The sequence below is a fragment of the Scophthalmus maximus genome, chromosome 22 (assembly GCF_022379125.1).
Source record: "Scophthalmus maximus strain ysfricsl-2021 chromosome 22, ASM2237912v1, whole genome shotgun sequence".
In the NCBI taxonomy this organism is placed as follows: Eukaryota; Metazoa; Chordata; class Actinopteri; order Pleuronectiformes; family Scophthalmidae; genus Scophthalmus; species Scophthalmus maximus.
Window position 1 is genome coordinate 9,137,019 of NC_061536.1, and position 27,636 is coordinate 9,164,654.

Sequence of the window (27,636 nt, forward strand, 5' to 3'; positions counted from 1 at the left end):
AGCAAGGGGTTTACTGAAGGCATCCTTGTCAGGTCGTTCTAATCAAGAGATGGAATCGTGTGTGCCTAAGCAGTAATACGTTTATACAAAACATGCAGGGAACCACACACTGTCGCACCGCTCTCGTATACATCTTCGGTGTTGCAGGAGTTAACAGGCATATCGTCTCAATATTGTTTCCCTTTTTTCAGCCGTGTTCTAGCTTGATCATGAAGTCACAGGGAGGGAAGAAGAGGAGGAGGAGGAGGATGAGTACCAAACCAAAACCGAAATGCTCGCATGGTGACTTGTTTGTTTGTACAAGTCAAAAGAATGCCAAGCGCTCCACTGTTCGTCATGACAGACTTGTTCTCAATGCTTGCTTACGTTCTCTTTCATCGGCATTTCAGGTCAGCGACCCGACTGCCACGCAGGCCTCCGCTCACACGACGACAGGCTGAGAGTGAGTGTGTGTCTGTCGGTGTGTGAGCTCCTGCTCATTGTGTTTTTATCTGGATGTAAATGTTTAGACTGCGTGCTGTCGGAGCACGGTGCAAGCAGGGCATTGTGTTTGCCTGTGTCTGTGTGTGTGTGTGTGTGTGTGTGTGTGTGTGTGTGTACAAAATAACTCAACCACACATGGTCGGATTTTCACCAATCTCGGTGGGAATCTCCACGTGATTAACTCCTGGAGCGGATCGGTCAAAGGTCGCGGTCAAGGTCGAAAAATGTATGATCCCAAAAAACACATTTTCCACGACACCTTAGCAAATAAAAGTGAGAGAATCTCAAGTTATATTGATCAGAAAATTATTCCCCATAATATTCATTTTATGAGTAACAAAGAAGTGCAAAAAATGCATATGAATGACATAATCATGACATATGGTGTATTAACGCATGAACATTTGTAACGGATAAGATTAGAGATACGTGCTACAGCTTTGTAGAGTATAGTAGTATAATGACATCATTATGCAGATGGCATTATTACAATATAAAAGCATTATATTAGCATTGCCAGATTGGGGATCATTTGGTGTGCAGGGTGCTTTTCATTTGGTTTGGGATCATCAGCTATGATAATAAATTCTTGTCATACCAACAGCTTTAACTTTCTGCCAGAGAACAAGTCGTACGCCACCAAGTCACACGTGGCTGGGTTTCATTCTACATTTTTTTCCATTGACAAAACACATTCTGATTCTTAACACCGCCGCAGAGGATATATTCTGGAATATGTTTAAATAAAGACACAACTAACCGGATGGTGAACATTTTTTTATTAAACTTATCGCTGACTTCCTAAGAGAGGACATAACTGATGATGATGGGGGGGGACTAGAAATGATCCAAAATTCATCAATACATTTGTCCAGGAATCAATGACACGCACATCTCGGCCACATCGTCATCATCATGAGTGAATACACAGCCGTGCTGTTGTCCGTCAAAGACAAATATATAGTCTCAAATATTAATTAAACTTTCATTAATGTGTTTCATTAAAGGTTCAACTTTCTTTTGATCCCTTTGGTCTATAAGCTTAAAAAAAAAGAAGAAAAAAAAAGATTCCCCTGTAGAAACATCAGAGAAGAAGAGGCTTAACAAAAACACTTCATTGTGTAAACCCTTTGACGTCCATTCTCTGCCCCACATTTTTCAAGTGTAAACTTGTTTTCTTTTTTTCCTTGCAGAAGCAAATTAAATCAAAAGACATCTCGTTCAATCTAACACATTTTGCAACGATAAAGGCACATGCGCAGTAAAGCTGACGAACTATATTTCTGAACACCTAAATAACGGAAAACGTCACCACTCTCACATTTATAAAGTTTACCGGGCTGCGAACAAAGTTCGGTTCTGCTGTCAAATAAAGAAAAGAGTTGCACTGTAATTGACAGAATAAATAAAAACAAATAACACTTCAAAGCTTCTTTCAATCACTGAATAGTGAGAAATAACAATCACAATCTGTCGATTCTACCGTCACTGTCATGATATTCACTAAGATAAAAAAACTCAAAGTATTTCTACTAAGCGTAATGCTGCAGTACTTTATAGACATTTTTTTTGTACCATTCTTGTTTTACCTAACTCAGAAAACAAAATGAAATGTAGAAGGTTCCTTATGTTTCTTTTGTTCAGAACCAAAAAGCGACTAAAAGTCAATTTGCATCAACTTGCTAACAAAAAAAGAGAAGAAAATGAACACACACAAAAAAAGAAAGAATACTGACTTGGTTTCTAATCTCCTTTAGACGAATGAACAAATCCACTAAAGTGACTAAAGTGACTAAACTCAGTGTGTGTAGATCATGTGACGCCCGTCCTCATGGATACATTACAACAAAATTGTCGAGGAAAACAAAAGCGAGTAAATAAAAAGAAAATAGTGAGAGAAAAAGAACAAATGTGAATGTTTGAGAAAGGTGCTAAAGTGGTTTAGCAGTTCAACTATGGCTGTACATATATATATATATATATATATATATCAGTTTGTCATATTGCTTTTTTCCCTCTTTTCTTTTCTTTTTCTTCTTTCTGGCAGTTTCACAAACTGGTTCCCGGTCGTTCCACACATCTGCTGTCAAGTTGGCAGTTGGGAGTTGGAGCAGCATGAATAAAAAAAAAAAAAAGTCTTTCAAACCTCGAGGCCAAACACTCGGGGCTCCGAAACAGCACACCATGTGTGTGTGTTTGCCCAAACGCAGGAGCTGCTGCCGCCAAACTGGTCCGACTTCTTCTCTCGGCACCGAGGGAACGGGGATCTCATCCTCTGGGATCGAGCAGCTACGCCCAGCGTGAAGCAGACAGCATATGCAAAAGATCCTTGAGCCCTTTTTTTGGACCTGTTTGGGAGTTTAGAGGCGGGTTGAATTACCACATAAGGGAGAAAGTGAAATGACAGATAAGTTTTTCACGGCCAATTTAACAAATTGACAACTCATCTGAAACTGTGTGTTCTGTGCGAATAGATCTGACCCAATTTCACTGGTGCTCGGCAGAATTATTTGCAAATGCCATCTCCTTTAAATCCCCTATTTTCTGTGAGTGATTATTATCAGTTGGAATTTACATCATGACCTGCAACATGCAACTAGGTACTGAGGAAACACTGTAGCAGAGGAAAATCCACACGGCACATTACTGACGAACTTTGCGTTAGGAAAGCAAGACCTACTGCGGGAGAGGTAGCTAACAACAACTAAGTTCAAAATGACACGTACAAGTCTAGCTTATGATTAAAGACTCAGAGGGGTCACATTTATGAAAGGCACGACCAACTCTATACCAGAGAATACGAAGACGACAGCTCTGAGCAGGAGAGGGAAGGCGAGAAAAGTCCTATAAAACCACTTGTGCTGTATCTTCGTGTCGCGTTTGACTCCTCTCCACACGCGCGTCTCCGTTCAAGCTGTGGCGGCAAACTTCCAGAGGGCTTCTCGTTCAAACTCCTCCATCTCCTCCTCCAGGGAGTCATTGTCCTTCTGCCCCGTGCCCTCCACAATGTCCACCATGTCCTCCAGAACGTCCGCCACGTCCTCGGCAAAGTCGCTGAACTGGACCCGGTCGTGGACGAACATGCCGCCCTCGAAAAACTCCGCGGTCAGCTTTCGGATCTTGTCCTTGCTCTCAGGGGACGATCCCTCGAGCTTGCTCAGGTAGCCCTCCAGCAGTTCCTCGAACTCGGACAGCTCCACGGCGTAGAGCCCCTCCTTGCTGGCGCACTCGTCCACAGAGCTGCAGCCCAGCTGGGGCTGGAAGTTTCGCCGGAGCTTCTGCTCCTGGTCGCTCCAGAAGTTGTTGTGGTTGTGCTGATGAGTCTGGCGGGGCTGCTGATGATGATGCTGAGGGTTGTGGTTGTGGTGGTGAGATTTTTTACTAGACTGACTGTGCCATGGTTTCTCCTTCCTCCTCTCCTCTCTGTCCACTCTGCGTTCGTCCTTCTTCCTCTCCCACTCGTCCTGGTGTTTCCTCCAGGCCTCTTTGTGAGAGTTCTGCTTCTGAACCTTCCACTCCTTCTCCTTCTTCTCCTCCTTGTCCTTCCATCCGCCCTCCTTGTTGTGCTTCCGCTCTTTCTCTCCTTTCCACTCCTTCTTCTCTTCTTTCTTCCAGTGGTCCCGCTCGTTGTTTTTGCCTTTGTTTCCTTTCCTATTGAGATCCTGTGGCTTCTTCTTCCCCCACCGCTCAACTTGTTCCGAAAGCTTCTTCTGGATCTCCTCCAGACTCTCCCTGACGTGCTTCCTGCTGCCTCCATCTTTTTTCATCCCCTGCAGTCTCTTCCGGCTCTCCTCCAAAAGAACGCTCTGTCTCTGGAGTTCCTCCTTCAGCCTGCCTCCCTCTATCGTTTCCTTTCTCCCCTGGGGTCCAGCTGCTTTCTGGTCAATCTGACCATCTTTGACACCAGGCTGAGCGGCTGAGCCAGGAGAGGCCGGAGGCCTTTTTTGATCAACTGTGAATGGAGCCAGATATCAAAAGTTAAAGTGATAGTAGATTGTATAGTACCCTTCTTTTTGCATTTTCATTTCAATAAATGTTAAATGAGTTTGATATACAGCAGAAATGCTTGTTTGATTTTGCCAAATCACACCTGTAAGCTGGTTGAGTTCCATCACCCGAGCCCTCAGACTCTCCAGCTCTTTCTTCAGCTCAGGCAGAGATGACAGCTCCTCCTTCAACTTTGCATTTTCTTTTTCCAGATCTGCTTTACCTCTCTCATCCCCGCTCTCAGCTACTGCTTTTAGCGCTGAGTCAAGTTCTTCTCTCTGAGACTGAGAGACAAATATGGAAGGTAAAAGCTGTGAACAAGGGCCTTAATCAAATCCAGGTTTGACGCAACTTGGAAAAGTATTTACTGAAATCACACAGTCTATAAATTGCGATGCACTGAAACATCATGGCAGCACGAAACAACATCGCTTGCATCAATATGACTGAATACTGACCTGTAGCTGAGCCTGTAGCTGAGCAATGTGTTGGTTTTCCTGTGTCAGTTTATCCAATAACTCTTTCATATCCTGTGGATCACCGCTAAGCCAGTCCTGGATTGAAAAATCATTGGCAAATGAATAATACAAATATTTCTAAATAATCCAGTCTTTAAAAAAATCTTTTTTTGTCTTATCATTCGTCTTAAAAGTCATAAGATTCAAGATTTTTCTTCAAACAGTAGACACACTGGACAACGTATACTGAGATTGAGCAAAGGAATGGAGGGACGAGTAGAACAGACCTGGCTTTGTTCTCCATCATTCAGCTCAGAGGCGTCAAAGTCACCTGTCAGGTGAGAAAGCACATCGTTCACACACACAAAGTCTTTTGACAGACAGTCTTATTGACACAGAGCTTCCGGGCGCTCGTAGAACAACATAAAACTTCTTTTATTGTGAAGTGCATTTAATGAGCCCAGCCCACAAATTTGTGCACAACAAATAAACTATTAATGAAAGCAAATTATTTGAAATTACATTAAAAAAAGATATGATATGTTTACCTTACCAGGCAAATTGCCTGTCCCTCAATTTAAGAACATTTAACATCTAGTGAGTCCTTCCACGGTGATTACCGTATAGCTCAAAATGCATGTTATTGTGCTGCCACTGCGTGAAGTGTTAGGCCAGGTAAGTGTTTGCACAAGCCACTGAGTATTAGCCAGCTGGTGCAGAAGCTTACGCTGCTGTCTAATCTAGTACTGGACCTACCATAATCCAGGTCAGAGAGGAAACCTGTTGACACAGTTCAGCTTAGTCAACAAGATCTAAGAACAGACACTGGTACCGCTGGTGACAAACAGCAAATAAATGTGCTCACGTAAGTTGTAAATATTGGCACTGTCGATAAAGTTAATGTGTAATTTTCTTACAACATTTACGGTAAAACCCTGAAACTGTCAAATCTAAAGGGGACACTTTATTTAATACGATGAACATGAAGCACAAAATGTAATACTCAGTTATTTTGGAACATAAGCATTATTAAGTGTTAGGTAATAAATATCATAAACTGTTTTTTTACTGTTAATGTACAGCATACAGCGACTGTGAGCAAAAGAAGCGCCTCTAACTGTGTCTGACCATGGAAGCAGAAACACGCCGGCAGGCTCCATTAAACATAAGAGGAACTCACCTGAGAGGAAGAGGGAACCTAAAAAGAGCAGAATCAGAGCTCCAACAATGCATTTGTTCATGGAGAACCATGGCTTTTCCTCTTTCTCAGCCAGCTTGAACTCCACTTCCTCATCCTCATCGTCCTCATCCGATGTTCTCGGTTTCCGCACCTCAAAAGGGGGAACGTTCCTCCTCCTCAGTCCTTCGTCGAAGCCGCTGGCGTCGCCCAGATCGAAACCAGTCGACGGCTCTGAGAAAAAGTACAAGAGAAAACCCTGAGTGTCTTCATCAACACTCAACAATATGTAAAGACTTTGTAAAAATAAGGCTGTGAAAAAGTCAGCGCTGCTCCTGGATATTAATGAGATTTTCTCCCTAATTTACAACAACAGTAATTTCACGCATGGGAGTTTCTTATTTTCTGTACTACTCCCTGTCCCATTGATAAATATTTTTCCAGTCGCTCGCATGACACAGATAAGCAACACGTTCACCAAATCTCCGACAACAGGACTCTGGTTTCATTTCGTAGAGAAGAACAAGCCAGAAACTGCTTACTTTGCTGAAGACCGTGTTACCAAAAGGGGCAAAGCTGTTAACTACTGTAAGGCCACAGTAAAGCCCTGTGTGACTAGTGAGATGATTTTATATAACTTTACTTGGTAATATCCATTTGGAAAGTACAATATATTTACTGACAGGCCGTCACCCTGAAGAGTCCTGCTTAAATGCTTGCATTAGCTATTATTTAGGATTCCACACAGTCAACAAATATTATTCCTACTTGTGAGAGGCAGAGAAAGAGAGAGAGAGACGGAGAGAGGAGAGGGGCTAGTAGGAGCCCAGCAACTCATTTTTGCCCCCGGGCCCCATAGCAGGTTATTCAAGCCTTCACTTAGTCTTCTCTTCTGCAAAACCTTTCAAGTTATCAATTTTTAAAAAAATATATACTGCAAGTGTAAGAATTTCTCAAGGGCTGGAAAGGGTCAAATAATAGGGGGATACGTTGTTACACTGTGTATATACACTGTGTATGTCCATTGCTTGAAACTAACTGGAAGATCAGATGTTGAGAAATTATGTTTTATTTGTTTAGCTTGTTTTGATCTGTTGTATGTTCGTGCTTCATTCGTATGACAACATTCTAGTTTGGCATTTATTTTGGAGTGACGATGGTGATGTTGGCCTGGTCAACACTTTGGTGCAGAGCGAGAAACGAAGCGACGCCTATTTGCAACTATTGTCACAGATTACAGCCTCAGGCTTGATGTTAGTTATGAGCCGCCCAAACAAACAGAGCCTCTTCCACCTCTCATTGTCGTTCTCATCAAATATTTACTGAAGGTCTGAAGAGTTTTAACAATCTAATTCTTCATGAGAAGAAAAGATAAAATGAAACAAAACATCCTGCTACCAAATTTGGGAACCAATGTTTTGGAAAATATAGACTTTCTCCTCCAAAATAAAGAACACTCTAGTGTTGACATATCTTGCATGCATCATTTATTCCCTACCATCTTCTTCTTCTTCTTCTTCTGCTGCAGCTTCCTCTTCCTCTTGCTCATACTGGTTCCCTGCTTCCCATGACTCTGTTTCCTCTTTTTCCACTGCTGCTTCCTCTTCCTCCTCTGTCTCTACTGTAGCAACAGTCTCTGGTGCATGACTTTCATCTGTGGGCTCTTCTGTCACCAGGCTATCTGGGTCTGGGCTTGGCACCTCTGTAGTTTCTTGAGCAAAGCTGATATCAGCGTCGACATGAGAAGGACGATCAGGGGATGTGACTGTCTCTGCTGGGATGTTAACCTCGGGTTCAACAGTGAAGACAGGAATCTCCCCGGCAGGGCTCAGGACAATCTGCTCTACATCAACTGGTGTGTCAAATACTGGGATTGTATTGACGGGGATCTCTGTCATGGGAGGCGCAGAGCAGGACTCCTCAAACTCAGATGGGGGGAGTTCAGCACCAGGAATATCAAGCGGAGCCCCCAAATCAATGTTGGTGACAAAGGGAACGGCTCCAAGGTGATCGTTGTCACTGGGCGAGCTGGTGTCAATGTCATGGATGATGGGAGGCTGACTCTCCAAATCGAGGTCTGGAGGATCCAGGGCGTTGTGTGGAAGAGGACTCATCCGGGTTGGAGTGGAAGGGGTGGGACCTTCACTGGACTCTGGAGAGGTCTCTTGACACACCTAGAAAAAGGCAGAGGAAAAAGAAAACTTATCTGGGAATACTTTCAAACTTTGCTTTCACCAATTTGTGATCTTCATTGCAATCAAGGTGTTTATTTTGCAATAAAATTAAATAATTTGGTCCTTTAGTGCATCAATTTCATAACATAACATACAATTTTTTTACGTTATAGATGTGGTAAGCACTCAACCGTTAAAACTTGAATGCAGTTATAGTTTGCTGGACAGAATGCAGTTAGATAAAATAACACCATCGAAAAGAAATGATGCCAGACACACATCACCAACAATCGTTTATAACAGTCAATGTGGTCTGGGTAAGGATTTGTTCTCTTAATACTTCATTTGATGGTTTTGTATTGGCATGCTAATCAAAAACACAACAAAACACAAGCATCTCCACGTGACTTAAACCATGATCGGACGATTACATTGTCTAACGCGTACTGACCTGGTGGCCTTCCTCGGACAGGACAGTTTCTACGGGAATGTCACTTGGTTTGAACTCCACTGCAGCTCCTGAAATAAGATCAACAGTGTCAAACTGCATTTGTCTTTGATAAGAAACAAATCACACTAGTGACCACAGATCTTTTATCGCTCCAGCCCTCTTGACTATACCGTACCTGCCACCTCCTCGGAGAGACTGGGGACGTCGCCCAGGCTCTCAGTGCCGTCGTCCACGGGCCCGACATTCTCAATAGCCGCTTCCTGTGGAGTAAGAAAGATCCGGTGAGATCCAGATTCCTACAGGCATTAACACCTATAGCACATTTATTGGTAATGCTGACCTTGACATTTACAGCACACCGACTAAAAGGGTGCATGCTGCTGCCCCTGCACATTAATTCCTGAGCTGAGGGATATAATATAGTGATGTTTCTTGTTGGTAGCTGTAATCGACTCCTGTTTTTTTGATTTGTAAATCAGAATCTTCATAACGCACAAGTCTCTCACCTTTCAGAAAAGACTCCCGTGGAGAGGAAGATTAATGAGTTTATTTTATAATTTCATTGCACCTGAGTATAATGACAATAAAATATATTTCTGATTTTGGTTTGCCCTATTGTTTTTTTTGTTTTTAAATCAACAATAGAAACTGAAACAGATTTCATCAATAATGATTTCTGACAAGAGCTGCTATGAGCTACATTTGCAGTTTGACTTATTATTGGAAAATGTTACAAATGTTGATATATCATTCTCCATTTAAAAACTAATATTGTGATATATGCCCATATTTAGTTCTGTACCTTCACTGATAGGAATGGAATCCCAACAAAATATCACCCCTCAATATAACATTGATAAAGTCAACAGCATTGCGTAATATGGACTTCAATCAAGATTTCTCTAAAACAAAAACTAGGCACCATAATCATCATGAAGATTGAATGTTTTTTAAGGGCTGTTGTATTAGACCGCATCAGTTTAAGTGAGGTATCAAATTAATGTACATTGATATCTGGGCAGATATTTTCGTCCAAAATGCCTTAACGCAGTCAAAGTTTCCCAAACATGCTTGCACATTAAGTTGACATATAAAACAAACAAACGCATTTTTTTTTTTTAGGACAATTAGTGGCTCATAATTTGGCAAACGTTCACCATTATGTCATCATTATGGGAGGGCCAGGGTTGCAAGTACAGACATTTTTACATTTATGAGACAGGCTAATAACCACGCTCCACGATGACATATTTAGTCATACAGATCTCCGAGCCGTTTTTGATTTTTTTGTCGATGTGGTGTCTGGATCTGGAGCTCTTACCTCGGGGGAGAGGAGGGTCCAGCTGTTGGTGGAGGACGCGCTGCTGCCTGCGCTGTTGCTGTTGTCAGACATCGCCCCCTGCAGGCTCAGTTTGGCACGGCACGGCGCAGATTCAGCTTTGTGATATTCTGCAGACGACGACAGAAGCAACGTGTCTCTTCACTGAACATGCCCGGTACATATACAACACACGTCCTGCGGGTGTTAAATGTGTTATATAAACCTATTCATCTGACTGTAGCTTGGTTATTAGCATACCATGTACAGCATACGTAGCCTGTGCACATGAAAGTACACACAAAACATCATACGATGCCTCATTCCCTGCACTATTCGGATGCTTTTACCCGTTAACGAAGGTCTAAGAGGACACAATGATGCAATGACGTTTCAATTCGGGAGCTCATTTCACGCCGACGCGGGATAAAGACCAGATTGTCGTTGATGCAAGTTATGTAACAGTATGGTGGCACCCATATTACACTGCTGCGCAGTTGAACAAAGGACTGGTCACACACACAAACCAGGAAACTCGTCATTATATCAATCGCCGCTGCCGTTTCCAGCAAACCCATTCATTCATTCATTCGCGGTCCATCCATCCTCACATTCTGTGTGGCAGCAGTCGAATTACCAAACATGGTCAAACCCCCCGACACGAGCAGCTCGTTGAGCCAGAAACGACCGAGCGAACGAATTGGGCGGATACTCCCTCGTCGACAACTCTTGTGTGCGCTGCGGTTCTGTTTTGCAAATACGAGAGACACAAATTTAGGGGCCGTGGTTGTTGTAGCAACCGAACTCAAGGTTCAGTCATGATGGTAAACAAAGGACGGCAGCCAGAAGAAGTCCCACTCCCACTCTTCCGCGTTCTCACTCAGGCCCCGCGAGCGAGCGTTGCAAACACCTGCTCCACTCCCGTCACAACAACACGAAGGAAGACGTTTTATTTACCCCGCGTGCTCACGGCTCAGTCGTCGGATGTTTTCCCCTTCAAACCCTTTCTTCAATATGTAAGGACAGCGCTCCTCTCTTCCTCTGAACTTGGGAACTTTGGGAATTCCGAGCTGCGTCACGTCGACCACGGCGCCGCTTCGTCCAATAGGATTTCGGCAAACCCTCCGGAGCACCCGCCCCCGAAGCGAGGCTGGACCAATCGGATAGAAGTGTCGTGTCAGGAAAGAGAGGACTCGCAGACTCGCTTGATTGACGCCCGCAGGTGGAAGTGGCAGGTGATGAACGCAGATCCCGCCCCTGGGTTTTTAATAATACAACTTCATGTGTGAACCTAACCCTAGAGACTCATGTGTGCACACATATATATACCGATGGGAGAGGCTCCCAGCACCAGCCACACACTGACACGTCTGCAGAGTTATATTTGAACTGTGGGACTTACCCCTCCTCTCCTATTGCTTCTGTGTGGCCATTCATTTCATCATCTGACTTCTTTCTCTATTATAAGTCTGTTAACTGTTTTGTCTGTGATATAGGCACATTTACTTGGGCACCAGGTTTGCTCCATATCATTCGGATATACAGAGTTTGATTAATCGTTAATTATTTGAAATGATCACCATTAACGTACAGTATCACATGTGAGGGGTCCTCCATCCTCCCTTTCGGGGCCCTAGTCTTGTAGGGACCCTGTACAAAATCTAGTTTTAAGAAGTTAACTGATTTAGTTTATATAGTTTTCCCTGGTTATAAACTTGCATTTGTTTCCCTTGACCTTCTGTCTGTGCGTATGTCATATAAGCACTCTGAGGCTGCAACCTACAATTATATTCTTGATCAGTCTATCTGAATATTTTTTTATTTCATGACTGATGGATTGCTTAGGCTATAAAGTATCAGAAAGCAATGAAAATTACCATCATTGTTCTCTGGCGCCAAAGTTAAAGTGATCATTTCAGCTCGAGAGTATTGAATGGGTGTTTTAGGAAGTACTGGTACTGTCATATATCATTTACTGGAGTTTAAGAGGTGACCAACAACATCATTTTTTTCACGAAGGCCCACTAGGGGGTAAATCTAGGCATGCCTATGTTTATATATGAAATCAGAACCCACACAAAACAGTGCCATTGAAGGTTCCAGATAGATAATTTTACAACAACATGTATAGTAACAGTGGTGAGAAAAATAGTCAAATGCTTTTAAGTCCCCTATGTTAAAAACAGACAATAAGTAAGGAAATGAATAAATATATAAATACATAAAGTTGAAGACATTTCAAGTTAAGTTACTTAAAAAGGAAAATTGAAATGTTGAGGTTAATCTAACTTGAATTAATTCACATACCTTACTACTCCTAGAATGAAATAATTTATAATCGTAATTTGTAAAATGATTCTGGTTTAAGTACACACTAATATGCAAAGTTTCTGCAACCATCAAGTAAGTATGGAGGAAAGACATAATAATTCATTAGAATTTAAGTGAATTATGAAAATAGTATCGTAAAATACTATAAATATACTTTCACCGTCATATATTCTTACTTGTTTTCAAGATAGGAATACCCTTTCCCCACTTTATTTGATTACATCGTTTCTGATAGGGGTTCACTTGTTATATTTTAGCACTGACCTCATCTTTATACATATGAACTTTGATCTGTGCCATTTTAGTGGAACGGACATGATGGGTATTCTTCTAAAGTTGTTGTCAGACTGGATGTCAGTACCCTGGATGTCCCACCGCAGCTCACTTATCTGTCTTGTTACTGCTTTTACCGACTTGAAATCTTCAAGTGCTGACACTACAGTGCTGACGAAACGTATCTGTGTCACGAGTTATGCAAAATTATTAAAAGTGTGTCGTGTGTCGGCAGCAGCCTGCACGAATCCATAAAAACCCAGCAAGATGTTATCGCTACGCCGCTAACCAATCAAGAGCCGATATGGCGTTTACGACAATTTCCTGCGACGGACAGACCGGACCAATGGCAAGAGAGCTTTGCAGTTCTATCGGCCAATCACATTAGGTGCAGTGTATTTGAACGGTGAAAAGCGGGCTTGCCATCATTCGAGAGGGAAACAAAGAAGCTGGACACATCCCGCTGCTCTCGCGCACAAAAAGCTGGAATATCTGACATTTTCGACATCGCCACACATTGTCAATTCATAAGGTAACTTCTGAACACCAATGATGGTGTCTCGCAGCGGCAGACGCGTCTAGTTTGTCGTGTACATCGACTTACGTTTTCAAAGACAACTCTTGTGCTCGGCTAACTTTTAGCGACGTTAGCCTAGCCACACTAGCTACAAGCTAAGATTTAAAGGTTGCGATCACGGTGGCCACTAAACTATCAAGCTAAACTGTTTTTAAACTATGTTTTTGAACGTTGACTAACTATACAATAACCTCTCCACCAGATTTCCGTCATGTCTCACAAACAGATCTACTACTCTGACAAATATGACGATGAAAGATACGAGTACAGGTGAGTGTGGTTGTACTACATGCACTTTTAAACCTTGTCAATGTGTCAGTCTTATTATATAACGAATTTTAGTCTCACAACTATTCAACTTAAACTACTAGTTATGTAACACTATACACCACAGTCATTTGTATCCGGTGCACTAACTTTCTGTTATCCTCTGTTCTCTTTCCGCAGACATGTAATGCTGCCCAAAGACATTGCGAAGCGTGTGCCCAAAACTCATTTGATGTCGGAGACCGAGTGGAGGAACCTGGGTGTCCAACAGAGCCAAGGATGGGTGCATTACATGATTCATCAGCCAGGTATTCTATCTTAAAGCTGTGACAGAGCACGCCGTCATCAAAAACGGTTCTGAAAATATAACCCTGTTGTTTTGTTTTTTTAAAAGCCCAAAATATCTTGTCTTGATATGTTGTCTTTTACCCATTCTATTATTGGAGGGAAAGGCGGGCCATTGTGGGTAAAAACATCAAGACCGCTGCTGTACAAAATTGAGAGGTTTTGCTAGTAAATATCCTTTTTTTTTCAGAAGTAACTTGTAAGTGTAAGTTACGACTGACAAGTGAGACTGACAATAAAGACGTGATGAGGTCAACCTGGCATATGTAGCTGCAGGTTTTTAAGTCTTTCATTTATTGTTTTCAAAAAGTACAATGTCATAATAATTGACCTGTCAATTAGCTTTGGTTATAATCAAGTGTGAACATGGGATTTTGAATCTGGACAACGGTGTTGAAGGTTGATACAAGTTTAAATCATATTTTTCTGTCAAATATTTTAAAAATAGTTTCTGCATCTTTTTATGAGACGGTGTTTAGACTTCAGAGTCCACTACCTCGGTCATAAACTGAAACTAGGCATGTTACGCAATATAAAGAGAAGGGCTATATGGCTAAATGCCAGTTTTCCAGAGCCTAAGATGATGTCTTATATACTTTTAAGATATGCTTGGTTGTGTAATAATTTAAATTTTGTTCAACTGAGCAATTGATTGACTTATTCAGAAAGTTGCAGCCGCCTTTGGTCCCCTTTTGATATATGAAATGAAAGATAAATATCTTACTGACCCACGGTGGGTGTCTGACAATTAAACTGGTACATTATGCCTTTTTTCTCTTGAAAAGGTGGTGCAGATTAGTGGTTAACATTTCAATAGATTTGTTGGCCACAAGCATATGGAAAACAGGTGTCAACCTGGTCACACCTTCCATTCAAAAATGGTATAATGGGAATTTCGAGAATCGAGTTGCACTACAAAGAAAGCATCACTGATGTTTAAGTATGATTATCTCTGCTTATATATTGCCTGTTTTTGTTTTTCTTCCTGTAGAGCCACACATCTTGCTGTTCCGACGCCTTCTGCCCATCCCAAAAGCATAAGTGAGCGATCCTCTGGGTCCTTGGGAAGATCAGCCCCACTTATGTGCCACAGATCAACGCATCGAAATAGGGATCATGCTGTCAGATTACCAAGCTCTTGTGTGGTAGGTGACTTGTAATTTGGGTTGATCACGTTGGACCTGGAGAAGGACTATCACAGTTATGAACGGTGGTTGTGGAACGGAGCATGCGTTGAAGGAACCAAATCATCACCATTCTCTTGGGGGAAAAGACTTGCGCACGTGTTTACAGCAACACACCCTTTTTCCAGAACAATTCAGATCAGCTAACACTGTCTCTTTGACTGAATCTGTCCATCCAACTTGACGAACCTGCTTGGATATTTGAGCTTTTTAGAACAATGGTTATAAGACACGGGGGAATGAAAATTGTAAAAGAAATAAATACCTATGAGTTATTCTAACATAGTGCCTTCTGGTTCAAGCTCGGGTCACAACACAAGCCAGGTAGAAAAGTTGGATCTGAAATTAAGTTGAACGGAAACATCAAACTGAGGTGACGTGTTGCTGCTCCGTTTAAATGACACTGTAAACTGCATTTAACAATTTTTCATATACATGAAAAGCTGCATCAATAGTCGCCCAGAAACTAGTTTTGATCACTTTTTCCCATATAAGGGCATTTATCAGAGGCTTACTTTAAAAACAAAAAATTTTGATGGGTCTGATTTAACCAGTGAGCTGCTCAGTATTTATGAATGTGTTGACATTTCTGAAATAAATGTAAACTTTTAAATCTTATTAATACAGACTTGTGTTTCAACACTATTTGAGGTCTACAGCTACTTTATAATCACGGAGGACCACTTGACATAAGAGATGCATGTGGGAAAAAAAAAAAGGTAGTTCACATGTTTAATGACAAATATTCCCCTAAAAACACACTCTCAGAATAAAAGGAAATCACTGAATCAGATGTTGGAAAGGCAACCGCATTTATCTTTTGCTTTATATTCTATATTGCATTATGGCACTTTTTTTTCCTGACATTTCTCATTCTGAATAATTGTATCCATCTTCCAGTAATCATGTGTCGATGGTCTGTCCTGCCTTACTACCACTTACTGAGCTGCTGTACTGTCATTTAATGATTTCCCCACAGAGTTCTTGGGTGAAGTTGTACTTTTTTTCTTTTTAGTTCTGACACAATTGGTTTGTATAACATGCAGCTATAGAGCTGTTTTACTTTTCAGGATAATGCATTTGTTGAAACTGAATTCATGTATGAAATCCCTATATCTTTGGATTTAGTGGGCACAATGGGGTTCGTTCAAAACTCGAATGCTCGATTACTGCAGATTGATTGTAGAATTGATAAAGCCCCATTTCGGCACTGTAACATGTTGCAGCCGTGTCAAAATGGAGAGGAAAAAAATGTACTCGTCATCTGTGTTTGCAAATTGTTTTGTATAGTCGTTGCTGGAGTATCTGCAAAAAACCTTGGAATCATGAAGTGGTTGGTGCAAACAAAATGCGACCAGAGGGCAGCATGACATTCTTTTGAATACAACTTTTTACTTCTCACTGTTTCCCGTCTCTGTCAACTGTAAAATAAAAGAAGTTAACACTTGGGGCAGTAAGAGGCGATTCCAATGTCCTTCCTAACGGCCTGTTTATAAAGGCAACCAAACTAAATCCTGTTACCTACATGTAAGGATGAACCCGCACCAAAGAACCTGATGTGCACCTCCTGTGACAGGTGAAACGAACGCGTCGCACAACATTCCATGCAAACGTGATGTGAACGTCATTTTCCCCTACAATTGTATTTAGATTATAACACATTGACTTTCATCATAAATGAGGCTCACCCACACAAATAGTGGAAATTCAAGCAGGCTTGTTGTAAATATGCTTTATATGTGGTATTTCACAGGAAATAAAACTACTGGAAGTCAACCCTCGTTTGTGTTGCAAAATTTTATGTTCATATTTTGACACTCCTGTCAACGGCGAAAGCTTCTCTTTAACTCAACTGGTCTGTTACTGGAATAACTGCTGTAAAATTGCTGTGTATGATAATCTGGTGTTGGGCCGCGTCCCGTTACCTTACCTATTGTAGTATAATGTGATGAGTCCTGCTGGTATGAAGCTGGGATCTGACAAAATGCAGGCGTGTACGCCAGATGGCACAGTACACTCGGTGTGTGTGTGTGATATTATGGTTTGCACTTGGTGTTGATCCAGTGGCATAGTGATACTGCATCTGTTGTCTGGCACTGTGATCGCGGACTCTTGTCTTACTTATTAGCGGCCTGTAATTCAATTCCAATTTCTCCCGTTTCATGTGTAGTACGGGTCTCGTTTACTGCTAAATGCCTCTGTGAGCGTGCTGGACAAAAATATAATTTACTGAATGGGCAAGTCGTTTCAGTGTTGGGCACATATAATGGGAGAGGCAGATGCAGCATCTGCCACACATTTAGCATTAATACACGGTGTGGATTGTTATCACTGTACGGAGGTTTTAACGACCCCCGGCCTGTTTTCCTGATAATTTGTTTTTATATGTTATAACAACTTGAAAGAAATCCTCTTATATTCACATTTGAGGTGATTGAACTACTCTATTAGCATATTATATTAGCATGAATCTGTCAACATTTTAGGAATTTGCCGTTATGTCATTGGGGTTAAAAGCAACTGAGTTCACTTGAATAACACGTGAATGCCATGGAAAATGTAAGAGGGTCAAAGAGTGGGGTTATACTTTCACTGAGCTCCAAGAAGGATATGGTGTTCTTTTGAAATCCCCCTGGCATATAATGTGGGGGCCTATAGTGATCAGTTTGTCAGTAGGCGGTCCAAGCAGTTTGTTTCCAGAGTATAACTTGAAAACAATCTCTTATAAGTTATTAAACCCGGAGGTCACCTCTCAAGTTGAAAGGTAAGATTATGAACTTTCAAGCATTCTTTACTGTTTTAACGATTACTCTCATCCAAAATTATATCAAATAATATAACATGACCGTTTATGTGTACCTTTCTGATTAGTTTTTGATCATCAGCTGTTATTTATTACTGAAGGTAATATTACAACTTCCGGTAACTGATCGCACTAAATGATCCGCTCTTTCAAGTTGTGTGGGCGCTGGGGCGGATATGTCATCTCCTGTTGTCTCGTTTGTTATGGAATGTCTTGAACTATCAGCTGCATCTGGACCATGACAGATTCATCCTTTTTAACCTTTCACTCCACATGGTTCTGGATTTGGTATGTTGAGGATATGTGCCTTTCACATACATAAAAAAAAAATGTGTCCATAGATTTGTCTTTTTGGGGCATTGTGATTTTCAAAAAGTGACGTACAATGAAAAACATACAGGAAATTACTAAATCTCACGTTGTCTCCCTGTTAGAAACGGTCTTTCAGCGCAAATAATGAGATAACGTTTCCTTTGACTTAATTCATCTAGTCAATACATAATAATATGAATGAGGCCAAATCTAACAGATTCACAAAACGAATCGATGCAAAAATATCATTCTCTTTTCAAAAAGAGCAGGATGTGAAAACTGTGTCTTCAGTGACACCACATTTTATTTTCTGAGTTTCACATTTTGGACTGTGGAGGGCAGTACAACACAGACATGAAAGGAGGAGAGACTATATTAATAAACTTGACATTTGCATATATGCTGAATTTGACCACAAAATGTAAACGCATGCTTCTAAAGGTTTAGACTGAATCTACTCCCTCTATTCGTCAGCACATTTGTAAAATAAAAATAAAATCTTGTAATGCTCTGATCTAAAAGCAGAAGAAGAAAAAAAAGCATATCTATCTGTCCCACATGCATTCAGACTTAAGAGTCGATACAAACGAAGCTCGTGGCGACAGTCGAAAAACTCTGCGTATTAACAACACAACTTTGAAAGTCACGGTTAATGGAGGAAAGAAAATGTTCCGTGACTCATTTCTGGCAATTTCTGGAAAATGTTGCCGAGGTAATCACTAGGCTGTGATGGTCAGCAATCTGAGCCTCCTGCTGAGATCCAGCGATGTGTGGTGGGCAGAATAAGATGTTTGACGCCTTGAGGTGTGGGAGGGGGGGGGGGGGGGCTTGAGCGTCTGCCAGGGGGGAAATCTATGAATCGTGCGGAAATTTGGTTCCTGTAGCAAGCTTCAAGGTAAAGGATAACCTAAATCTGGGACTGTATTTACAGAATAGCTTGGTGCAGCAAGATGGTGAACCAGTTTATCAGGCCGATGACCTTCTGTTTGAAAAGCTACCAGTCGGCTTTCTTCACCTTAATGTTATTACTACTCTCACTGCTCATTTTAAAAGAAGGGCTTCGATGGCGTTAAGAGGATTATTTGGGGCAAAGTGGGTGAAGTTAGAGCTGTAACTATTCCTTATTTTTCCGTTATTGATTAGGCTTCAGATTGTTGTCTCAAATAACTGATTTGTTACTTGGTAAATAAAATGTATTGAAATGGATTGATTTGTCTAGTCAAATTGAAGTAAAGGAGCCCGTTCTTGAATTTGAAAAGGAATAATTTTGGAGTGCTTGGCATCTTTGCTTGAAGAATAATTTAAGCTGATTAATTGCGTAACCATTTTAGCATAATCTCAAAGGATTGGTTATATTTTGGAATAAAAAAAGTCATAAGATGATAAATGAGAGGCCATGCCCCCATTTGATGGTTGGAATTTTAAAAGTATTGACCATATATATATATATATATATAAATACACATACAAACCATTGTAAACCATCTGAGGAAACAACACATTTTTTAAAGTTTAACTTTGAAAATAGCATTTTCTAGACCAGTGGCTCCCGTCCCAGGTGTTGAGACCCGGCGGCTGCAAGATGATAAATAAGCAAGACACAAAAAGTTTCATTTTTCTCTAAAGCCTTTTTCTCATGAAATATTTGTGTGGGTAACATCCTCACTTCGAAGTCTCTGAGCTCATGACCATAGAACCTGGGTCACAACAACTCTGTGTTTAACAGGGGATTAATGTTTAATGGGGAAAGGATCACAGCCTGCACTTCTCTTTTCATACAGTCCATGTCTGTGAAGATTCTCAATCATTGGGGAGATGGTTATCCAAGAAGGGCCTAGTCGGGCACAACTAGACTTTGTTGTAGATGCTTCTCATTAGAATGCGTGAAACGTCTCCCTTTACTAAGAATTGAAGAACCTTCTGTCTTAATGCGTGTTTCCCGTTGGCTTATCTTGTGCAGATAAGAAATGCAACAGTCCCTTAAGTGACAACCCACCCTGAGGTCACCCAATGTTTTGTGAACTGCATCCTTTGTCAACAGCATTTTGGCCGGCGCCATCTTGTGCTTTTGAAACCGAAGTGACCACGGTCATTTTCTCATAGACTTCTATAGAAACTGACTTCTTTTTGCCCTCAATGGGTCATTCAAGACATTACAGGTTTCAGCCACTTCCACATTAGCTTCCCTTTCCTGACAAACAAAAGACACAAATGTTCACTATGTAATTGCATCTTATTTTTCATCCCTTTAAAAAAAAAAAAAAAAGGGACGAAAAATATCTAGTCTTTATTGACTAGATAAATTGTGCTACCACAAACCTTGCTAGCTTTGTAGTATCAGAGAACTCTACTTTGGTTATTGATAATTAATCCGATTCATCTTACTTAAGAGATGACCCAGATGCGCCTGGTCATGCTCGTGTCCTTTGTGGTTTTGTGTTGTCATATGCACATTCTTTCGTAAAGTGTGTGACAGTTTTGAGGTAAAACCCTGAGCTTGCTGCTTCAACACTGGATAAAAATAACCATATTTCAGTTTGGGTTTAACAATAACGATGCCACCTAGTGTGTCAAATATGATCTCTGTGATCTTTTGTTTTTTAACTTAACACCCACTGAAAAACTTGTATTGTCACTTGTAGTTTAACGTCTCACCTTGATGCAGCGTCATACATGTGCACTTCTGCGGGACCTAGTGACATCACTGTTGGGTAAATCTGTTATTAATTATCAGTTATTTGTCATTGAAGTGAAAAGCTTAAAAAAGACTTTTCACTTCACATTTTGGTATCTATGTTAGTTCTGGGTTTGGACACAGAACTTACTATGGACGTTTATATAAAACAATCAATCATAGTTTGGTTCTGTATTACTGTTCTATTCTAAACTTTCAAAACACCGTAAGTGTCAATAAGTTTAGTCACGTATGTGAATAATTTTAGGTAAAATCAAAAGCTGCGAGAGGAAAGTGTGATTGAGGATATCGAGGTGTTAAGAAGTGCTCGGATAGAAAACAGGAGAAAAATAAGACGGAAATTTTACACTGGGGGCGGGGGGGAGAAGAAGAGGTGAGACGCAAGGAGAGAGCCAAGCGGAGCAAAAGGTACGTCTGGAGCGGAGAGGAGAGAGATGTGAATGGAAAAGAAATAAGGGAGAGCCGGAGAGAGAAAGCGAGGCGAGAGAAAGATGGTCAGACAAAGGGATGGAAAGTGCTCTGGCGAGAGGGGGTATTTACGTCTAGTGTCGCTGGCACAGCGGGATGCCTGCTAAAAGGAAGCCAAGTTTGATACGGAGTGCGAGAGAAGAGAGGGCTGCTGTTTGAAAGACAGCTGATGGAACAAAGAGCTCAAAATTGCTCCATTAGACTGTCCAGAGAATCATGTTCTAAAAATAAATCTCAGAGCGGACACCAAATAATTTATGGGCCTAATCTATCAAAGTATACAAAAAAACCTGGCAATTCGTTCTTAGGTTAATATTCTGTGAAACAACAAACTGTCGGCGATAAATTGATCTTTGAATAATACATTTCATGAAATGTATAATTCAGTTAATGCGATTTACCGATTTGGCCTCAGACTGATATTGTCACGGAAAACGAAAATATGAAATGATCCACCGGCCCCTAAGACACATGACGTGAGACCTTGGGGCCAGAAGGGCAATTCTGGAAATATTGAGTGTCACATATTAAATTAAAGCTCATGGTGGGATCTGTCCAGAGGCGAAGGCACACTGCTGAGGAACATGATAGACGACAAAAAGAAGTGGACAATAATGTGTTTCAAGTCTTAATACAATATATGAAAGATTCCCCACTGTGGGTTTCTTCACTTGGCATTTGTTTTTTTTCCCCCCTGCAAAATGAAAGAAGACATTGTCACTCACTGTGACAGCTTGTTTTACAGGACATAGGGATACTGCTTCAACTTTTTCAATGTGCCTTGAACACCTTAAACTTCAATGTATTAGGGAATTCACAATGTCAGACTGCAGTGTGTGGAAAAATATTAATATGTAGTGTCTGAAGGTCACATAGCAAGACAAGTTTTAATAAATGTAATAACAAGGTTTCTGTATATGACATGATAGAAGTCAGTTATTCCAGCAACTGTCAAACATGAAATCAACTTCTAACTTGTAGTATCTGATTTAAGATTTTAAGTATTACTCAAATGTCAACTTTAGTTTTTGTCTACAACGGCGTGTAAATGTCTTTCTTTTTTAATCCAACATCAATCATGCTGGGGTTTTTTTTTTTTTTGTCATAAGTTTTCTCAGGTACGGTTTAAAACAATCATACATCCGGTCTTGTGTTTAACAGTTCCAATTTTACAGATAATTAGTTCTGCAAGACTAAATGAGGACATAAATTAAACTTCCAAGGAGCCGTGTTTAATTTCGCATTAATGCTGGGGAACCGTGGCGGTGTCATAAAACGGAGAGGAAGGGATAACCACCAAAATGGAGGCCGCCGTGGGAGAGTCAATGAGCGGTTACATCGTGGCGATCACGCAGAAAGTAAGCCTGGAACCTCAGGTCAGTTTCATCTAGCATCAGGCCCAATGAAGTTTATTCAAACATGATAATTGAGTTTCTGCAACTAAGTTCCGTCTTATATCACCTCAATCGAGACTACAGTTAACAATAATTGTAAAACAAGTTTTTTAAGCTTCCAAATCAGAGTAGTTGGAAACGCTGCTCGCCCCGTTTTAGGTTGAAAACTCCGGGGCTTCGTTGTGGTATGGAGACATTTGGAAAAATTGCAGTCACCCGCATTCGCTTTCTGATTGACTTAATAGTCACGCCTCGACTACCTGTTTGATGTATTTTCTGTAACCAACTGCGCTGCTGCCGGTTCACACGTGCTCAGTGTACGTGAATGGTCCCGTGATATTTGTCTTCAGGTGTGTTGGTATGGACAGGGATTCATACTGCTCCTCTGGACGAAAAAACATAGTAGTATGGACGTGGGACGTCAGACCATGGAGCTGCTCAAAAACTGCAAGACAGCTGACTCAAAATTTGTGATCTGCCAGAAATCCATCCGAACGTCTGACTGCCACATTGTCGACTGTTCGGGCAATTAATCGGCCTTTGCGACACCCCCCTCCTCAAAATCCATATCAAATGACAACTTATCTGGCAGAAAAGCGAGGAACTTGTGGTTGCAAATGGGTCAGAATGCATACAGTGTCTGATGTAGCATTTTGGATGTGACACTGCATCTCTACCATATATCCTCACCTCATTCTTGATTTCACTCATCTAACCTTAAGCCAGGAAACAAGCATGAGTTCCACCAAGATCTCGAATGAGTTCATCTGCTTAAGTGCAACCGAAACCCATTGCGAGGGGTTAAAGGCTGAACCAAGCGCCCGCGCCAGCATGAACTCACCCGCCCCTACCAATCACTTCTGTTGATAACAGGGGCCTCTAATGGAGTCGGTCGGTCAGGCATTGATCTGGTCTCGGGAGGGAGTGGCACCTCTGGTGATACTGATTTTAAGATGTTTGGTCCAGGGCGCTACGCCGTTAGCCGTATCGATCTAACCTGCCGACTCTGGACTTTATGGCGTATTTGTGTAAGAGTTGTTCTACGAGTTGGCCTATTGAAAAGGACATTGAGATTGGCAGTTCTTTCATGAGCCGGCCTGTTGGGATTGCTAGCGGCACACTCGGCCCTACAGCAGAAAGAAATCAGTAACGGCTGTCGATAGGAGCAGCAGGGGTCAAGCTGCCTGTACTTATAATGCTGCACTGTAAACACATGACACAGCGTTTTAGTGTCTCTTCGTTTCCTCTCCATCATTCCCTGGAGCTATAGCTCTAAGGCTGACGGACACATTATCCAACCATATTGTTGGATTATGTCCCGGGACTCTATTCAAAGGGAATTTGGCTTAAAATGAAATCGGCCCTTAAACACTGTGGCACTGGCTCGCATATTTTCAAGGGCTCTCGGCGAGAGCGAGGTTATGAATCAATTTTGGGATCGACTGAGCACTTTATCTTGATTTTCTACCTTGGCAGATCCTTTACGGGTCTTTTAAACATTAGTATATTTCTTGCACCGGCGAGGGGCGGTCGAAGTGTCTGACTGCTCTTTATGTAGAACAAGCGACTCAATCTGGGCCGATTCAGTGACTCGCTCTTATAAATGAGGCATATTAAACTGCACCTGTTGATGGGAGGCTGGGAGCAAATGGAGTGCGTATGATTGTGCGTATGCAGAGTGTATTGATCCAGCGGGAGGAGGGCTGGGCAGGACTTCCACATGGCCTTGATGTGTGAGATGCCGTCTGGACAAGGAGACTCCAATATCGATCAGCATGTTGAGTCTTAGGTTGCGTCTTCATTCAAACCCCTGGATGGCAACACACTTGAATAACAACAGTAATCAATGGAAATAGTTAAATGACCCCACACAACTCAAACATTATGAATTGCCTTGGCACCGTGTATTTATTTTTTGCGGATTATGGAGCAGTGTCTGACTTATTGACCACTCAGGAGACTATTTATCCTCCCTGAGGATGGACATCGTGTCAAACGAGAGCTTAGTGTTCATGAACTATACCCCCGATGAGTCAGTGGATGTTTACCTCTCTTCCCCTTACTGCTGCACACGACCCCGTTTGCATGATAGATGGGCAATATATAAGCCATTTTCCCCTTTTTCACTCCTCACTGCTTGTAATCCAAACACATTTGGGTGTGATGGTTGTCAAATGGTAGCGGGTAATCAGACGCAGACAAAAATGAATAATGCATCACAACATGTCTGGCTATCATTGTGTTGATTATTGTCAGAATGAGCCCGAGCACTGTTGTTAAAATGAAAAAAGACATTCGGTGCAGCTCTAGCTCTACGTCCACAAGCAGAATATTCACACATACACTGTTTGTAACATACAGTATAATAATAAATTCTAGCATAATACCAGAAAGTTATAAAAAAAAAAAGTCAGAACCACAATTGTCACTTCCTTCTCCATACACTGTGAGCTCAAGAGGCGAGAAGAAGAGGTAGTTAAGTCGTCTATCACTTCACTTTGCCCCAGTAGTGTTGACACATTGACAAACAGTATAACGCAGACAATTGAGATTGATACAGTCGCAGAGATGCACATAAAGATCTGGACATAACAAAGCAGGCCGAGGCAGCAACACTGTCTTCTCACAGACTGCTCACAGCCGAGCGCAAATGATCAAACACAGAGAGGAAGTGTCAGAGTGTTTGCAGACTGAAGAAATGAAACGCTGATTGATTTTCCGCTTACAAATTATTACATCTGTCATTAAACAAAACAAAAAAAGAAATGGCAGATTAGCGTAAAAAATGCACCAATTTGCAATCATTCATTCGCGTCGTTGACCGGGCGTAGCGGCGCGTGGAGTGGTGCTGTGATTTGTGAGGATAATTACGGCGAGAGGCCGGCGTTTAGGGGGAGGACTTCTCACATCAGTCGGAGTGACAAAGAGAGACAGAGAGTGAAAGTGTGAGCAAAAAAAAAAAAGAAAAGAAAAAGTCCTCCCTTCATTGTCCAGTGTTATATGAGAGGCCTGAACAGAACCGCGGAGAACGGACATGTATGAGCAAGTGGCACGAGTGTCCACCGTATGCAAATGAAATCTGTAATCTTCCCTGACGGGAGTGTGACATTTCCGCGCTGCCATTTCACTTTACACGATGACAAGCCCCCTTCCACTTTTATCTGAGCCTGAATTCTTTTTAGCCACTCTCTCTGAATTAGCTGTCAGCCCACGTAGTCTACTTCTCAATGCGTCTTTGGAGCTCAAATGACTGAATTAGGCTCTACCTTTAAAGATAATTGCTTAATTGGGGTCTTTTCATATGCTGTCGCCAGCTGAGGACCCTGAGAAAGGCTCTGAAAACTCTGTAATTATGCGGCCGCAGCAGATATAAGCTTTTGAGGCAGCGCTGCGAAGAATGAGTTGACAGCCTCGCGCGCTCTCTTTGCGTCCGCTCTCCCTCCGTGGACTTTGAGATACTGTTAAAATTGCAGGGTCCCTTTCAATGCAAATACATGAGTATTTATGTGTGTATACGTCATGCGTGACTTTAAAGGAGATGTCAGGCGATGTCTGGATCCAGCTAGGCTGGAGGTACTGTATTTCTGGGGAAAAAAGTCTTTGCTTCTACTGTTATTCCTGCTGCACACCCACTGTCTCCTATATTTGAAAGGTGCAAGAGCACTATTACATGGTGCATCTTTTCCCGTCAAGTACAGCGTTTGAATACAAAGTGTCGGATGAAGTCTTATTTGTGAGACCTTTTTGGGGGAGGGACAGCGCATACATGACGGCGGCTTCCACCGGAGCCTTTTTTCCAAAGGCTTGGCTGTCAATACAACATTGTCCATGGAGAGTAGGAGAGATGTACTGTGGCGGGGAGAGAGGTAAATACAGATGTGGTCTGAGGTGAATAACAGTAGGGTGTCAGAGGGAGAAAGTGGGAGCCGGAGGAAGGAAGAGGGAGCAAGGAGGACTGCAGCCGCGGCGGGAAGGGAAAGAGAGGGGGAGATTAGTTTTGCTCCGGTAACGACAGATCATAAAAAAACACAAAGGGGAGGAAAGCGGAGATAAAAAAGAGAGAAGGGGTGAGGATTAGTGCCAATTCAGGAATAACAGAACATGGGGGAGTGAGAGAAAGAGGAGTGGAATGGGAATTGGGAGGAATCCTAGGGAGTTTAGTTCGGATTAGTTTTGCTCCAGGGAGTGGGGATTGAATGAGGGCGCGGGAGTTGGGTGATCTGGGTGGCGTCTTGAAAACAAAACCTCTTATCAATCAGTCGTTGACAAAGTGAGACCCAGAGCAATCTCTCTCTATCCCGGCCCTCTGGGATGTGTATATCTACTGGACGTCAGTGGCAGCACACTTTTATAACTAACGATGTAGTGGTAAAAAACCCCAAAAATAACTTTCAATGGCAGTGGCCATTGAAAGAAGACAAGTATAAGATCATATCTCCAAAAATATTGCTAATTTTGCTATTGGTCTGTCGATGGTTGGTTTGGTGATTTGTCATGAAATCTTGCAAAAAACATTCGTGGTCCCAGGAAGATAGATAATACAGATTTTTAGCTGTTTCCAGACATTAACTCTTGCCGTGCACATATGAAGAACGCAGCAGGAGAAGTCAAGTCCCACGTGTCCACAACGGCAAGAGAATTTCCGCAACGTTCGAGCGCACACTTGCTCGTCTGGAATCTTCTGCAGATTTTTTTTTGCTGTATTCTCCCATGGGCTCACTCGGACATTTTCCAGAAAGTGCAAAAATATATCTGGACTTCAATGCATGTCTGAAAGCAGGAGGACGCCCTGACCTTTGCAGCACCACTACAAGATTGACATTTTCTGGCTTTGCTTGTCCACTTCTTTGGTTTTTGGAGGCAAAAACATACTACCCAATACTGCAATTTGTGCATGCTAACTCACTAAACAGAGGTGGCGAGCATGGTAATCATGTTA

At 41.8% G+C, this 27,636-nt stretch overlaps 2 protein-coding genes across 6 annotated transcripts; one reads left to right on the top strand and one right to left on the bottom strand.

Moving 5' to 3' along the window:
- Nucleotides 1–1,247: 1,247 nt before the first annotated feature.
- pbxip1a (pre-B-cell leukemia homeobox interacting protein 1a) lies at nucleotides 1,248–11,346 on the bottom strand. 5 transcript variants are annotated; one of them, XM_035620647.2, is made up of 11 exons: nucleotides 11,006–11,346; nucleotides 10,052–10,179; nucleotides 8,906–8,990; nucleotides 8,731–8,798; nucleotides 7,604–8,279; nucleotides 6,109–6,339; nucleotides 5,685–5,708; nucleotides 5,216–5,259; nucleotides 4,929–5,024; nucleotides 4,574–4,754; nucleotides 1,248–4,435 (listed from the first exon to the last, which is right to left on the bottom strand). In XM_035620647.2, exons 2-11 carry the CDS (start codon nucleotides 10,121–10,123, stop codon nucleotides 3,393–3,395), a joined length of 2,520 nt encoding a protein of 839 aa, XP_035476540.2. In that variant the 5' UTR covers nucleotides 10,124–10,179; nucleotides 11,006–11,346; the 3' UTR covers nucleotides 1,248–3,392. The 5 variants fall into 5 exon arrangements, with proteins under 5 accessions (XP_035476540.2, XP_035476538.2, XP_035476541.2 ...); XM_035620645.2 differs by lacking the exon at nucleotides 11,006–11,346 and adding an exon at nucleotides 10,686–10,939; XM_035620648.2 differs by lacking the exon at nucleotides 11,006–11,346 and adding an exon at nucleotides 10,660–10,678.
- A 1,680-nt stretch (nucleotides 11,347–13,026) lies between these two features.
- Nucleotides 13,027–16,801, top strand: cks1b (CDC28 protein kinase regulatory subunit 1B). Its single transcript, XM_035620989.2, has 4 exons — nucleotides 13,027–13,184; nucleotides 13,432–13,499; nucleotides 13,677–13,804; nucleotides 14,833–16,801. The coding sequence occupies exons 2-4, from the start codon at nucleotides 13,441–13,443 to the stop codon at nucleotides 14,880–14,882; spliced, it is 237 nt and encodes a 78-aa protein (XP_035476882.1). The 5' UTR covers nucleotides 13,027–13,184; nucleotides 13,432–13,440; the 3' UTR covers nucleotides 14,883–16,801.
- Nucleotides 16,802–27,636: the final 10,835 nt, after the last annotated feature.

Coding starts and splice junctions, on each gene's coding strand:
- cks1b (XM_035620989.2), top strand. CDS start 13,441: ATGTCTCACAAACAGATCTACTACTCTGACAAATATGACGATGAAAGA. Junction 13,500..13,676: donor GATGAAAGATACGAGTACAG/GTGAGTGTGGTT, acceptor CTCTTTCCGCAG/ACATGTAATGCTGCCCAAAG. Junction 13,805..14,832: donor TTACATGATTCATCAGCCAG/GTATTCTATCTT, acceptor TTCTTCCTGTAG/AGCCACACATCTTGCTGTTC.
- pbxip1a (XM_035620645.2), bottom strand. Junction 8,991..10,051: donor GGACCCTCCTCTCCCCCGAG/GTAAGAGCTCCA, acceptor CTTACTCCACAG/GAAGCGGCTATTGAGAATGT. Junction 4,755..4,928: donor AGCTACAGGCTCAGCTACAG/GTCAGTATTCAG, acceptor TTTGTCTCTCAG/TCTCAGAGAGAAGAACTTGA.